The 16,854-nt window shown below is 40.5% G+C and overlaps 1 protein-coding gene across 5 annotated transcripts in view; it reads left to right on the top strand.

Moving 5' to 3' along the window:
• The window catches only part of LOC6568412 (sodium-coupled monocarboxylate transporter 1), a 35,188-nt gene that overhangs the window by 16,125 nt on the left and 2,209 nt on the right, over window positions 1–16,854 (top strand). For all 5 annotated transcript variants that reach the window (XM_001994689.2, XM_032740568.1, XM_032740567.1 and 2 more), the window contains 4 exons: window positions 8,241–8,460; window positions 8,541–8,688; window positions 15,805–15,979; window positions 16,248–16,383. In XM_001994689.2, coding sequence (XP_001994725.1) covers window positions 8,250–8,460; window positions 8,541–8,688; window positions 15,805–15,979; window positions 16,248–16,383 — 670 coding nt within the window. In that variant the 5' untranslated portion in view covers window positions 8,241–8,249. The remainder of the gene's footprint in view (window positions 1–8,240; window positions 8,461–8,540; window positions 8,689–15,804; window positions 15,980–16,247; window positions 16,384–16,854) is intronic.

Here is a 16,854-nt window from a genome sequence, read left to right as displayed (position 1 = left end):
GTATGTCAACTTTGGAAATTGTAAGCGAGCTATTTAATAATTGCATCTGGTTATATTTGCACCAATCAATCAATGAAATATTCTATGAATGAATCAATTATGCGATGCCAGGCAGGCAAGCAGGAAGTGAGCTTCAGCTTGGACCCATTAAGAAATCACGCTTGGCCAGATTGGCCAGCTTGGCTTCATAGACTTATCATTAGCCGCAGTGTGGAGTCGACTTAATTGTTGTTGGTCCTCAAGTTGTCAACACTTTGACAACTGTTAAATGCAATTTGCGTCTCATGAATATTTATGCCAAATAAGTATAATTAAATATGCTAATTACAGCTGATTGTACGCAAATAATTTGTACAATCATTTGAAATTATAATTTGAGCGCCAGCGCCGACAAAAACAGCCAAATCGCTCCTTAAACACGCCCCAAACAATAACAACAATGCCACAACGGTAGAGGCAACAACTGCCCGTCCAGAAGGATAACACGCATTTTTAAGCTGACAATTTAGCATAAATTCAAATGAAATCTACGTTGGGTAGGAGGGCGTGACAACTGCTGCCGGGCAACTGTTGCCAATTTCAGCAGCAGGAACACGACTAAACAAAAAAAAATGTAGACAAGAATTAAATAAATTACTTTGTTGTCAGCAAAGTTTTCGCTGGCAGCAAACAATTTGTGCAGCTGCCACATGCAGCCAAAAAGGGCACCAGGGGTGAGGGAGTGGAACCCGCCACATGGCTGACTTGTCGTTTTTACCTGTCCAGACCCAGGCTGCATAGAAAATTTTCTCTCTTATCTTGGGCAGGCAACGCCAACGGGTAGTCGACGCGGTAATCGAGGTGATACTAGTGGAGGCACATTCTGCATATTGGCTGAGAAAGCAGATGACACGAAAAACGTTGAGCCAACTAATTTCTTTTCTTGTATCAGCGTAATTGAATTCAAGGTTTAATAACTGGCCCTGGCAACCCTGTGTATATGCCCGTTGCGCTAGAAAAGTTAATTGAAAATCTAATGGCCAGCCACATGGAGCGGCTAACTGGCAGCTTAATTGCAAAAAAAGAGTCAATGCAAATTGCTAGAAGCTAGACAAGTGCAAACCCAAAAACCAACAACACTTTGCAAATGATCTGAAATTGCCAAATAAATAATTAAAATGCAACTCCAGCAGAACTTCACATACAATGGAAGTGATAATGTTAACAACTGCTTTGGAAAGCACCTGTTGTTAGTTTTGGTTGCAACCATAAATATTCATTAAATGCAATTCCTTGGTGACAAAATGTAGCAAGTTTAATTTATTACCAACACAAGGGCTGTGCAAACAAAAGAGTCCAAAAGAGGTTTTTAATTTGAGCTGCCAGACACACACACACACAAACACACGCACACATACAGATAGACAGACAGACAGACAGTTGGACAAACGATTCAAGGCTCGAGAGCTGCAAAAGGGAAAAAAACATTTCATTAGTTCAATTAGTCAGGAAAGCTACGAAAACTGACACAGGATTGCGATGGGGAGGCAGGTGGTGCTAAAGAGTTACCCGAATGGTTTGCTTCAGTGTCAAGTGGCCGCATTGTAAACGATGATTAGTGTCTCTTTGTTGTGTCACACGAAATACAAGACAAATTATAGTTTATTCAGCCCTTGGAAATTTAAATGCAAATTTATGATCAGACAGCAAGACGCAGCTACAGCTTACACCGTTTATATGGCAGTAGTATTTCTCAACGGTCATTAACATGACAATGGGAATATATAATGCTACAGTTAGAAACAGTTCAATGCACGATAATAATGGATACTAGATTAATAACACACACAAATCCTGCTTCGTCGCACAAAAGTATGATAAATTGTTGTCACTGCACAAGTCTGGAATTTTTTACTATTTTTGGCTATGAATATAATTGCAAAGCTTATGGTGCGAGCTCATTTTCCATTACTGCACTTAGCCAGCTTGAAGCAATTCATCACTATTTACCATACGACTAATTAAGCAATTATGCATTAAGTAATGGAAAGCCAAAAAAAAAACAGAATTGGCAATGGAATATCTGCATTTTTCTGACTGTCAAATAAAAGCACATTTTGTGAGAAATGATAAATGTGCATGGAGAATATGGTAAATACTTATCTATTGAATGAAATGAAAGTTTTTCCGTGAAATGATATCAGTATGAGTTGCATTTTATTTAAGTAACTTTTGGAATTTGTAAAATTCAACAAGAATTGAATTTAATACCAATTCAAATACCACAATTTAAGATTTTCCTTTCCTACAACAATTTAACATCATCTATATCTATTGATTTTTAATCTTACAAGCGTTGAAAATGTAATTTTACACAGGCAATGAAATGCGTTGTTTGGGGGGGATGATGAAGCCACAAGTGGCCAGACTAGCAACCGCTAAACGCGTTAATATGCCTAATATGCAAAACTGTCGACGCCATTGTCGCACCACTCAGCGTCCTGGACTAACTAACCTAATTACTTGTGAAATGCACGCTGAGAGCAAGGGAAACGCAGACAGCAAAGCCGCAGTCCATTGTCTGCACAGCAGGTGAAAGTGGAGAGCAGTTGAGAGAAGAGTCCTGGAGGGCAGTTGCCAAGTGGAAAGGACACTGCACAGCACGCGTAATGAAAACTTTGTTAAAGCAAAAGTGCAGCTTCAGAAAAAAAATATATTCGAGAGAGAAAGCAAACTCAAACCTTGGCAGCCAGTGCTATACAGAGGCAACAGTGCAAACCGAGTAGCGCTCAATGGTGTCGAGTGGAGCTCCGGCAGAGGAACGAACATAAACGTTAACGTGGCGACAACATGAAATTAGTTGTACATTTTTGCAACTCAAGAGTCGGGCATTAAAAGTGCTGCAAAAAACATAGCCGTGACCACTAAATTGCCAAGATGAAGTGTTGCCAGCCCAGGATGATGTTAATCAAATTATAAGCATGTAATTTTTAGCGGATAGTGCCAGCGGGTCAGCTGCCCAATTATTGCAACTAGCAACAAATTAACATTACAACTATTGAAAAGAACGGGAGACATTATTTCAAACTCAGACTGCAAATAATAAATTCTAATAGAACACAGAAAGCGCAAACTAACAACAAACAACTTCCAAAGTTGTTTAAGATTCTGCGAATTTGTGTGTGTGTGAAGCTTAAGTTGATGAATGCGATGTAATTGAAACTTTAACCCTTTTTGCAATGAGTTGAAAAATTGGCAACTGCAACAGAAATAAAAAAAATATAGAAATAGCCGCAAGAACTACGAAGAAGTACGATAAATAAACAACAACTGCAGCCCGTATTTATTCTTTTGCGCTTTGATAAATGACTTTGACGGTGTGGGCTAGCCGAAAGCCACATTTGAGTTTGTGGTAAGACAAGCGAGCAGCAGCAACAACGCCCACCAATGACTTTTCTCATTAGACAGTCGACCGAACGTGGTCAAAAAAAAAGAAATCGAATACAATTTTGCACAGGGCTGGACGCATTTAAAGGGCAACATGTATAAAGTGTTGAGCAGTTAAAAGAAAATACAACGCAACCGAGCAGAACAGAACTGAACAAACAATTGCCCAATGCAATAGGGGCACGGAGGGGGGGTATTGCTGGGTAAAGAAGAATAAGAATAAGCAGTTGTTGAAAAACATTGAACAACATTGAAACAGTTGCATGTTGGCAGAACTTTGTGCACCGCATACTTTAACTTCAATTTGCTGACAGACAGAGTCGGGTTGATGGGTAGTCGGGTAGACGACTGCTTCACTCGTATTTCATTACTCGAACTGGTATTAAGTGGCAAAGTTTTGTATTTAACAACTTTGAGCAGCCGTGCTGCAAAAATGAAGAACACAGACCCGCTGATGAAAGTTCGTTGCAACAGCAGCAGCACAAATACAACTAAACCACACAAAAAAAAAAACAAACAAATCAAAACGAAAAACAGCAACCGAAACAGAAGTTTGTTGCAGCCACTTGACTTAACTGCACTTTGCACGCAGTTCCACAAGGCGTACAAGGGGGCGTGGCATCAGCAAACCCTAAATGAAAGGCGACAGTTAGCGAGGCGAGCTGACAAACGCGATTGTGTTGCACATTAAGTTGAAGAGGTGCGAGAGTTCTGAAGACAACTAATACCACTTGATGCTCCAAAAGTTATCAACCCCATTCCGGTTTATCTTCGCTGTAAGCTGAAACCCATCAGGAGAAACTTTTGCCACATTTCCATGCATTTTTGATTGGCCAATTCTGGTGCAATCTGAAAGTTGTTGCGGAGACAAGAGCCAAGAACCCAACCTCCAATTTGCCGGGGTACTTTAATTAGCCGAAAGCACTTGCAAATGCAACGAGCGTTCAAAGTTTTATGCATGATAATGAAATGCATATATTGCAGGCAACTTTGTTGTTACCAAATGACTATGAAATAGGGGTAGCTGCCAGTGGTGCCACGCACCACGCAAATGCCTCATAAATTTACTTTATGCTTCCCATAATGTTTTCAAGGACCGTTAGCTAACTTGATTATATGGAGTGTATGCACTTAAACATCTATGGAATTTGCATTTAACTCTGGCAGCTCAATTGTTCCATTCAAATGCACCATTTTTTTCTCAAAGACGTTTATAGTCGTCGGTTAAGCTTCTTTCATTTCAGCATTTCTTTCATTTGCTTCTTGATTTTTTCAGCTGCATCGCAACTTTGTATTTTTAATGTTTTTTTCTTTTTTCATTCTCATTCATTGGCCAATTTCTTTGAAGTTTGGCTCACAGTTAAAATTCTTAATTCTGATTTAGTTTGGCATTGAAAATCTCAAACCAAACCAAATTCAAAATAAGTTAAGAACTTAAGTGACTTGACAAATAATCCTTTCATTAGTGCATTTAATTGCTAAGACCAGACCGCAATTTGCCATCGACTTGGCCACACCCTAGGTGAAGCTAACAAGATAATTACCATAATAACCCACTTTAAGTTGCAACATGTCAAAGTCTAGCAGACGTGAAGATACCTAGTATAGATCATTCGGATTAATAACATAGTTAAGTGTCTGCAAAATATGTTATTTATTTATATTTCTTCTTTTAACTACATTTTTTAACAATCATAGCTTTAACTTTGAGCTTCTAAAAATTTCACAGAGATAGTTTCTTTAGTTAGCAATGATCGTCCGACGATCTTTGAGGCTGACATAAGAAGCATAATAAAGTATACAAACTAGAAATAAATAAAATAATATTATGATATTTTCCTCTGCCAGTTAAATTTAAAAAAACATTACTAAGCACTTGCTTGCCCAGTTTACTTATGCAAGGTAATAAAATTGATCAAGGTTCTGGCAATTGCAACCAACTGTCCAACTAGTCACTCCTTTCACACAGAAATGCAAAATCATGCATTAAACATGCAACTTCTGCTTTTAGCTGGGCGTGTGTGTGTGTGTGTGGTTGTGAATGGTAAAAGCACGAATACCACAGTTTTTCATACGTTTTGCGTCACTTTAAGGCCAAGGTGAGGTGAGGTGGCAACTTCAACTGATGCCCTTTCGCCTGTTTGGACGTTGGCCAAGCGTCGACACGTTGCCAATGGGCAGTGGACAGTGGCCGGGGCGAGGCTGTGGCGCGTAAAAGTATGCAACGCAATGCTGCACTTTGGCAAAATTACATTTTCATTTTGTCTGTGGTACGGGACAGAAGCAGCGGCAAAATGCAAATGTCCAGAACAGAAAACGAAATGAAAAACGAAATAATAAAATACTAAAAGAAAATAAAAGGTAAAAATTGACAGCTGCAGACGGGAGGTGTATCTTAACGCTCTTCAATGCCAAATTATGTGGCGTCTTTGCAAATGTGTTTTTGATATTTTCATTGGACTCGAGTTTTTGGCGCATTATCCAGCAGACTTAGGATCTTGTGTCATGCATGCTGAATATTTCATGAGTGGCATATTTTTTCTTCTTCATTCTTTTGTTTTCTCCACTTCCACTTAGTCTCCCTCTTTCCCTCTGAGAAGTTCTTTCGTTTACACAGGCTTCCGTTTATTTTAATAACTTGCTATTGTGGCTGTCAACTTCAGGCACACACACACACACACACACACACACACACAATGGGCCGCCAAGAATCACAACATCTCAACGATTATTTGAAGTTGTTTTTGCCGTCGCTGTTAGCTCTCTCGAAGCTGCTGCTCCAAGCTGCTTTATAATTTATGATCCTTGGCATCGACGACTCCTTCGTCAACGCATCGCACACATGTCGCCAAGTTTCGTATAATTTTTCAAGCAGCGTGCCAAAACTGCATGAATATTAACTGCAAGTGTGTTTTTTTTATCTTCTTTTGAGGAGAAGGAAGATTGTTTAAATGGGCATGGCGAGCGTCAATGATATGAGCGCCAAAGCATCCATCCATCCATCCATCCATGGTCTGCTTGCGCTCCACTTTTACTATATGCCATGGAAAACTTTGAAATGTCAAACGCCACCTCATCTAAGATGGGGATTTCTGCTTGCTTATGCATACGTGTGGTTTAGTTTTTGGCAGCATTTTACATACTTGATGAAAATGTGCTCAAATTGTCGTTTGCTGTCAATTGGAATAGTGGGGTGGATGGTGACACAGCGTATGTGCGCCTAAGCCAGCTGCACCCCCACCCAGCAAGCTAATCTGCCACCCCAGGGCTTTGGCTAAGCGGACTTAAGTGCTAGCAGCTAACAAAGCGCTGGCAACACGGATAATTTCCTAAAGGTCGGCAAGCAGAAAATAACATTTTGCGCACAAGTTCACACAGACAATGCGACGACCTTTGGCACTGTGTCCTTGCTCATTTTTTGGCTTTTGCTTATCACGTGGCCAGGAGAAAGCTGACTGTCTGACTGGACAGTCCAAAGGTGGACAGCTGTCAGCTCTCGGCAACGATGCAGTTTAAATGTGGCTAAATCTTTAACAAAACAACAATAAAAATTACCAAAGCAAACCTGAAAAACCATGACTAATAGTTTGAACAGAATGGCAAAACAAAAGCCAGACAAAGTGTCAGACAAAAGCTTGAAGGATGGCAAATAGCTCAAACAAACTCACTTGCTTACTCACACACATACACACACACACATACATATATATATTGTTAACAATTAATTAAACATCAATATGCTTAACGATGCTGATAATGACGATGATCGAATGTATCGGCAATAAATAAAATTTATACCGTTGCCAGTTCAATGGGACGTATGAGTAATTTGGATAAATGCTTTATTTTGGCAAATCTTATTTAACGATGGTGTCATTTGAGCCAAAATCAATAGCTTTCAGTTATGGACAATGTGACAAGTGAAAATTTAAATTTGAAAATGGGAAAGATATTTCTGAAAAATGGAAAATTTTAATTTGAACAAATTCTTTCTCGTATATCTAGAAAATATTTATAAATATTTTGTACCGAAAATTTAAATGCTTATTAACATTTCTAGAGAATTGAAGGAGACTTGAATTTAATACATTTAATGATTGCTGTGCACAGCCGGATCAACAGTTGGCTTTGCCTTCACTTCAAGTGCAAGTAAAAACACAAAGTTGCAATGCAAATCGCACATAAGCTTCGCGCTTTGTGGGCCACAACAAACTTGTCGTAGTCAACACACACTCACACACACACAAAGGACACACATGCACACACACACGTATAGGTGTGGGTCTAAAATGTCTGCCTGGCGTGAATACAAATGTCAACAGTACGAGCAAAGGACACAGTCCATAAATTTTGTAGCTCGCAACATTTTGCTTTGTTTTAACTCATTTGCTATGGCGCCAACACACAGTTTATACCCGCTTCCGCACCCACTGCCTCTCACTGTCCCGGTCACTTCTTTATTCTCTCTAACTCTATCTGTGGAACTCTTTGGTTGGCTTGTTGCACGTTGGGTTATGACGAGTGGTTGTTGAGGGGGTGTTGGGGTTCGTCGAATAACCGCAGTTGCTGCCCACGAGCCTGTGGATATGCAACAATGTGTAGCCAAAGTTTCATCGTCGACGGTTTTGGCAGTATGTGTACCAAGCGTGACTAATATGCACATGTTCAACTATGCTAGAAAACGTTTTGACAACAACAACACCCCCTCACCAACACCCTCTGCCATTTTAACTCCTGCAGCGGTTTGCCGCTGCAAAGTTGTTTTGACCAACTTGGTATTTGATTTTTGCATTCTGGTTTTGGTATCTTTACAGCAGAGCAACATGGCCAAGGATTTGAGAACACTGGGCTGGGATTATTTCATGTTTACAGCATTTATAGCGCTCACCGTCTTGGGACCACTTTGGAAGCGCATTTTTGGCAAGACCAAGCAACGCAGCAAGGCGGATTATGTGTTTGCCACCGGCAGTGTATCCCTAATTGCCGTCATGATATCCATAGCACGTGGCATACTTGGTGTCCGATCAGTTCTGGGTAAGTTAATGCCTATTTGTGTATGTGTGTGTGTGTGTGTATTGATGTGTGTATAACGTGTGTTTCTGTGTATTCTGCAGGGTATTCAAGTGAACTTTATTATCGCGGCTCAGCCATGTGGGAGATAATTTATGGCATGATGAGTGCCTATCCAATTGTTTGCTTTCTGTTTGTGCCCGTTTATTTTAACCTGGGCATCACCTCTGTTTATCAGTACATCGATCTAAGGTGAGTTTCCCCCAAAAGACAAAAGACACTCTGAAACGACTACATTTAATTAGCACAAAGCGACAACATGAAAATTGTTATTTCAACATTCAATTTAATATCACAAATGCGTCGAGTACCCAAACAAAAAAAGAAAAAAAAAAACAGACTGTCGCCCGCACACAATTTTATTCTTCATTAAGAGGACCAAATGAGACTAAACAGACCAGCACGGCATGAAGACGGCAAGGACAACAGGCTGTTGTTCTGGTTCTGGCTTGAGTCGCTTCGTTCTTAAATAAATTTGAATTACGTTTTGCAAAAATAAATACAAACAGACAACAACAAAATGAAAAAAAAAAATGAACACGAAATATGCAAGCAAGCAGCAAGTATGTAAAGACAGCCAGACCAAATAATCTATATATTTGTCCTTGCCATGCCAGAACAGCCTCCGCCAACTCCCGAACTCCCCAACTCCAACTCCAGTCGCAAGTTGTCGCCTCTTGTCCACTCGCCTTATCGCCCGAGCAGCCTAATTGTTTTTTAAGATTGAAATTAGTAAACTAATTTGTTATCAAATGTTTGCAGTTTCGACAACAAAATTCAATTAATTGTCAAAACTGACAAACGCTCCGCACGCAGCTTCGGGCAATGTCCGATTGATTGGAAATGAGTGGTGTGGAAGGGAGGCAAGCAGCAGCAGCAGCAGCAGCAGCAGCAGCAGCAGCAGCGGCAGCAGCAGCATAATTTGATTCAAATTTAATTGGCATGTGCGCAGACACAGAGGCATCGAATCAGTGAGAAATTGAGAAAATATTTAAATGTCGCACAAGCTGTAAGTGATTGATAGCTAAAAGGAGCCGAACAAAATCCGAATGGCTTTAATGCAACTCGTACAAATAATTCAAGATATTCTATCATCAGATTAGTTTTCAATATATATGTAGTTTGCCTGGGCTTATAGTTGACATGAATTGCATGATTCTATATAAAGCACTTCAGCTAATTATACAACTAGCTGAATAGTTGTAGTTGGCTATTTTCCATTCAATCCAAACATTAAGGCCATCAATCTTGGTTACTGCCATGACTACGATTAGATCCAGAGCTACCCGCTCCAGTTCCAGTCCCATGTGCACATTTGAGACACATGGCGAATTTCATGTGCTATTTAGTTTGATGACAACCAAATGACATTCAAGACAACATCCGCCCCGAAAGGGCTTCAAAGGACGATACAGGATGTTGCCAGGGCAACAGAAACTTGTTACAAATTTGAAGCCTCATTGTCGCTTGTCAGCGCAACTGGCGCCCCGCGACATGTTTATGCATACAACTCCATCAAATCGACAAAGGCAAATCCCAAGACCCACAAGTCGCATAGGCCGATAAGTGAATATGCTACAAATTGTCAAAGCACTTTGGTCCGTAAGTAAGATACACAACGAACAATAAGGGAAAAGACAATGACAAAAATGCGAACTGAGTAAGGTTAAAGACATTGACAACATACTATGACAATGCAAAACAAATAGCAAACACTACTATCAAAAGTAATATGCTCGAGCATACCCTTTAAAAAGTTGTTTCGTATATTAAGAACTCAAACTCAATGGTTAATCCAATTCATTTTTAAATAACTTCGTAGAAGCTCTTAACTTAATTATGTATTAAGAAATGGAAAGTTCGTAGCATTTATTTATGAGAAACACACTTGTTAGGCATACGGATTAGGAACATCAAGTCAAAGATTAAGCCTTCAAGCGCTTAGGGTATAATAAAGCAAAAGCCAGCTGAATTCATTCCAAACAACAAAAACAAAAAATGAGAAAACAAAGAAGAATAAAAAAAGTACCTCCCGCCAAACAAAAAAAAAAATAAAAAAAAGAAGTCTCTGACGCTGGTTGGCCCACTTGTGTTTGCTGTTGACAAATTGTATGACAATTCGTTTGTGTCATAATGTTTATAAATAGCGCGTGTTGTTACTGTCAGGCCTTTAGCCAGCATCCCGTAGCAGACCGCGTTGACAGTCGCCCAGTCACCCAGTCAGTCAGTCAACAACCGAAAACTTGCAAAAACAAAAGCCAACCCGGGTGGAAACTTTCGCATGTGCGTACAAACATTTCTTCGAGGTTAAAGTTTTCCCTATGAGCTGAATGCAAATTAGCATTAAAAAAGCATATTCATGATTTTTAAATGGCTGTTCTTTGGCTATGGCGTGTTCACAGAATGCATGCAAGAAGCATCTCTTTTGGAAGCGATTACAATACGAAACTAAAAACGTTAGCGATTAAGAAGCTTTTTGTATTAAGTCAAATTGAAGTTGAATATTTACATAGATTAAAAGTTGAAGTCGCACATAAAAGCAAAATTAAGCTCAAAAGTTCCCAAGAACTGCGATCTTAATGTAATGATTTTTAATACCTTTGTAAACTTAATACCATAATTTTGTACTAACAAAGGCCTTAACTTGCACACCCCGGGAGGGTGTATTTTTCTTATTTTCAGCTGTTTTCATTTATGTATTTAAATCAAAAGCATAAAAAATGTATTTTCTATGCCTTATAAATCGAAACAATGTGCCTTATGCCACACTCAAATTTCCTGCTGGGAGCAATTTCACTAATACTCACACACATAACACATACACACACACACACACACACATACACCAATACAAGACTTCCTTTTTGTATACTTGTCAGAAGGCTGCCGCTAGTGACATCTGCCACTCAGCACATGGCCTTTGCCTCTTACCCTCAGCTCAAGCTCGAGTGGTACCGAGTATTTGTTGGCCGAGATTTGTAGCTGACTTTTTGTTAACGCCATTGCGCCCTCGCCGAGTTCAATGGTCAAGTTCTTGACTCGCCCTCGCAGTGGCGTTTGCCAAAACAGAAAAAAAAAAAAACAAAAAAAAAATTGTGGTTGCTCAAATGCGAAATGGAATTCCAGCTGAATGCAAGACAATCATTACACACACAAAGACACACACACTCAGACACCCATGCACACACACAAAGGACTAGTAAATAAATTGATTTGGGGCTTGTTTTGGCCGTGGATCAATAAGACACTTGTTAGCACTTAGTGAGATCCACAGAGCCACAGTTAGAGTCAGAGCCAGAGCCAGACCCAGACCGAGAACCAACACCGAAAAGTGCCGAAAAGTGCGCTCGCTTGTAAGTGCATTTGAATTCCGCTTGAATATTTACGATGTACAAGTGCCAGCCAGAGTGCCCCAGCATACATATAACATACCGACTCTCACACACACACGCACACACAAACACACACAGGTCAAAAGCTGGTGAGCACACTCGTAAAAAAAAAAAGAAAGAAAAACACGAAAAGAAGCGAACAAATTTAAGGGGCAACATGCACGCATAAATAAAGACATTTTTGGTATGTTGGCAGCGACTAAGTGGCGACATGATTTGCAATTCAAAGACAACAAAGTTGTTGGCTGTAACTTGGTTTTAGCTTTTTACACGCCATTCATTCGTACCTTTCACCCAAGCCAGCCAGGGCAGCACGTGTGGGGAGTAGACGATCTGGCTTTTATCGCAAGCAACACAACATGCCTGATTATGTTTATTTATGCGCGGCATTTAATCCAATCAAATGACAACTCCCAGCTGGCCACAGATTTCGTTTTTGATTCTAAAATTAGCTCGACGCAGTGGACCAAAGCAATCGAAGCTACCCAAAGCTGCGATTATGCCCCACTTGCCACATTAAACTTTGCTGCCTAATTTATGCCTTTGCTCATAACTGAAACTGACTATAGACCCGGCCAGTCGCATTGATAAATGATGTCCGCGAACCTAAGCAAAACGTCAATGAGCCAAGCGGATCAGGCAGTCATAACGCACACAGACAGAGCCAAGGCTACCAACAAATGGCCATAGCACCGGGAATGCATTGCATAAATGGCCGCAACTGAAGACAGAGAGAGAGAGAGAGAGAGAGAGAGAGAAAGAGAGGGGGCAGCGGTGGCAGAGGCTAGCCGGTGCGCAGCAAGGCAATAAGCATTATTGGTTGGTTGGTTGGCTTGTCCTTGTGGCCTCGCCTTGGTAATCGCATGAACGCTTGCTGTCCACAGGCATTGCAGCCGTAATTATTGCATAATTATGCAATTATTGCGTCATTTACCTGCAAATGATGTTATTAAATTAAGTTCACGCTGTGGTTCAAACACCGTGCCGCCTTTAAAATGGAATCCAGTAATGCAATTCAAAGAGAAGGGGAGTGAAACTAGTATTGGCTAAAAGGCAAATCAATTAAAATCCATATAACATAAAAGTAGCCCACTGTGCCAAGCCCAGTGTGCTCAATCAACAGATATGCAGGCGGACAGGCAGCGAAAGCCTCGGGTCATCACTCACATAGACAGCTAAGAGAAAGAGGAGCAATTGAATATAAATATCTAACATATAAAGTGAGTGTAAACAGGGTGAAAGGGACAGAGAGAGAGAGAGAGAGAGAGAGAGAGAGAGAGAGAGAGAGCAATGGAATGAGATTGGTAGATGCATAGCACTTATTGTGATGAACACGATGTTAACAGGCTAAATGAAAAACGATTGCCACAAGGAAAACAAAACAACAACAACGACAAACACATGCACCAATGTAACACAAGAGACAAAAACACAAAGAGAGAGCGAGAGAGAGAGAGAGAGCGTCAGTAACAATAAATCGCATAAATCATATTAAATTGACATATCAGGCAAAAATTGACCGCAAGCGGCACTCTGCGAGATATTCGCCCAAAAAAAAAAACAAGGCAAGAGAACGAGCAATATGTTTGTGGATGTGTGTGTGTATTGTGTGTGTGTGTGTGTGTGTCTTGTGTTTTCTTGTTCACCACAATAACATTTCTTTATCAATTTCCGCTACAGGAGCTCAAACAGCAACAACAAAATGGGCGACAATGATTTTCGTCATGTGCAAATGCCTAAATAAACGTTTGCCATAGTCCCTTTCTCTCAGTCTCTCACTCTCTCTCACTCTCTCACTCACTCATTCTCTCTTGCTTTATATATAGATATCCGTTTCTTTGTTGGTTTTCAATTGACACGCCCTTGCAATTTGCGGTCTGCGCTCCGCCTTTCATCGTTTCGATGCTCATCATTAGGTCCACGCCAAATTAGCCTGCTCGATTGCCATATTTAATGGTATTTTAGTAAAGCCGTGCGGCATCACTTGCATTATGCTCAGACATTTTTATGACAAGGAGGCACACACACACAGACACACACACACACACAGACACACATTCGCTCATTTGCTCGCCCGCACAAACCACATGCACTTGTAGTTAACTAGGTCAGCACTGTCATAATTAAAATATATATAACGCATAACGCATGCGACATGTTGTACACGCTGTCGAGTATGTAAGCCGCTTAAGCCCATGAGAGCAGTGAATTTACAAACGGGCAGAATGTGCAATTAAGCGCCCATAATGCTTCAACAAATACAAGAGCTCGCTGAGGGAATAGTGGGTGCTTTGTAGTGGGGTAACGGGGAACCGTGTCCGATTGATGTTTGTTTATTGATTGACATATCCTTTCTCCACACACACACACACCCACTTATAACAATATGACACTTTATTTTTCTTTTGGTTTTAATATCGCTTTTTAATGACTTGCTGATGGTTGTCCTGGGGTTCTGCCATGGTGCACAACTCGCCCCTCAATCATTCATACTTATGTCTGAGCATATATAAGCCGGAGCTTGATGACAACACTGGCTAATAAATATGTATTCGAAGGTGGCTATTAATCATTTAGTGAACCATCAATAAAGCCAACAGTGGATTATACAGTCAGCTTAGTTATACATACATTCCATATATATATATATATATATATACATTTCTATGTGCACATTCACATATACATGTGTATGTGTGTAGTATGCATGCAATTCAGAGGTGAAGCCTTAATTGCGCTACTTAGTCCCCAATTGCCAGCTATATCTTAAGCACTTATGCGGAGACTGCTAATCGCACGCACAAATGGTGGCAAATGCTCACCATTAAGCAGATTGCATTTGCGCCATCATTCTTAAATCCATGTGTTATTAAATGGAAATGTTTCTACAATTGTCAAGGCAAGGTCGCATTTAAAATCATATTTCTCCTTAAGCCCAGTGACTTAGTCTTTAAAAATCGATATGAAACTAAAAACTTTAATTATACTAATAAACATTTAAAGATGCCTTTTAACCATTTAGAATAGTTAGACTAGAAAAAGATTTATATTAGCGATATAAAAATCGACTACAGATTTTTTATTTATATAAAATTTTAAATTCAAGGACTTGAAGGACAAACTCAATTCGATAAATTCAAGTTTAACCCATTGGCACACTTGCAGCCCAGCTGGTCGCTATAAATCTCTTCAATAGGGCCACTCATGGATATGACACCAACAAGTTGATTACCCGAGCGACGAGCGCATTCTAAGCGATTAAGGAGCTGAAGCTGGATACCTCTTTGGGGCACTTGGCGCCTTGTCGCGCATTTTACATCAAATTAACACACAAATTTTTATATCCCATGTGCTTGCCTGCCTTCCGGCCCAGACGAGGGAGCCTCATAAAAAGGCCGACACAACTATAAAAAGAATCAAAACGAGTTACGAACTTGCCAATTTTGTTGGCATTCGCTGTTAGAATCCGGCTCGCTCCATTTTTGTGCCTTTTTGTTTTATTTTTTTTCTTTGTTTTTTTGCCTCTTACTCAGCTGTCGTAAATTGGTGGCACGGCAGTAATTTGAGCTGCAGTTGCCACGCCTTATGAATGCCATCGCCCACTTATTGTAAACGCCCTCATTTTACAGCTGCAGTAAATCATAAAAAAAAAGAGAGAAGTGCGCGCGCATAAAAAGGGCAAACCCATTAAAACTTTAATAAACGCAGCTAATAAAAGTAAATAAATGAGGAGCCGGCCGGGCATCGGGCCAGTTCCTCCTTCACCTCTCCTCAGCCACTTCATCTTCCCATACCCGAACCCGTTTCCGTTCCTGTTTTTGTTCATGTTTCTTAATTAATGCCGTAAATCGAGCCGGCAAAACCACTAAGCACATTGTACTCACCTGTCACCAAACCCTTCGTTACTCAATTTCAGATTCAAGAGTCGCACCGTTCGCTGCCTCGCCTCTGCCACATACATCGTGCGGCAAATCTGTAACCTGGGCATCACAGTCTATACGCCCAGTGTGGCACTATCCGCGGTCATTGGTATACCCTATTGGGCCTCCATTGTTGGCCTGTCGGCCATTTGCATATTCTTCACCATTATGGTAAGTAAGTGCATTTAGAGAAAATGAACGTCTCTCTTTTAAGATGAAATCAGGATTGATTTAAGTACTTATTCAAAGTAATCGAGTTCTTGATTTATGATTCACTTGAATCTGTTGTGTAACTAATTCCAAGAAAGTCTGTCATTTGAGAATTTCAATCTTACAAGACGAAGAGAGTGTTCGCTATCTGATCAACATATTTTTCTAAGTGTAAAAGTAGTTCCATCTAGGGGCCGGCCATTGTTTGATATCCTTCATTTGTTTTTAGGGCGGACTTAAAGCGGCCATTAATGCGGACGTCATCCAAACTGTAACCATTCTGCTGGTAACCATTGCGGTCTGCATTAAGGGTACCATCTCCAGCGGCGGGCCAAAGAACGTTTACCAGCTGAACCGTGACAATGGTAGGCAATCATTTTGGAAGGTTCGGCCAGGAGATTGGCTTCGATTGATCATGGCAGCTTATTAGCGTGTCCTGTCAAATAACATATGTGTGTGTGTACTGTGTGTGTGCTTGTGGGTGTGCTTTGTGTATGTGTGTGCCAGTTTCATATTTATGCTGACGAATGATGACTATTAAAATGGCATCCATTTTGGGTTGCTGTTGTTGCTGCTGCTGCTGCTGCTTTTGATGTTGCTGTTGCTGTTGTTGTTGTTATTGCTGCTGTTGTAGCCGTTGCGTCGGCTCATTATGCACATAAATGATGATGATAAAAGTGGCATATAAAACAGCAGCAGCAGCACCATCACCACAGCTACTTGGGATGAGTTCCGTGACGACAGTAATAAATGTCTGACGGCGGCGCATTTTGTCACTTCAGCTTCAGCTTGAGCTTCAACTTGGAGTCTGCCTGGCTGTAATACTGACTGACAAT

Source organism: Drosophila grimshawi, unplaced genomic scaffold, assembly GCF_018153295.1.
Source record: "Drosophila grimshawi isolate 15287-2541.00 unplaced genomic scaffold, ASM1815329v1 contig_311, whole genome shotgun sequence".
In the NCBI taxonomy this organism is placed as follows: domain Eukaryota; kingdom Metazoa; phylum Arthropoda; class Insecta; order Diptera; family Drosophilidae; genus Drosophila; species Drosophila grimshawi.
Note: the sequence above shows the minus strand (reverse complement) of the source record. Positions and strands in the feature narration are given on the sequence as shown.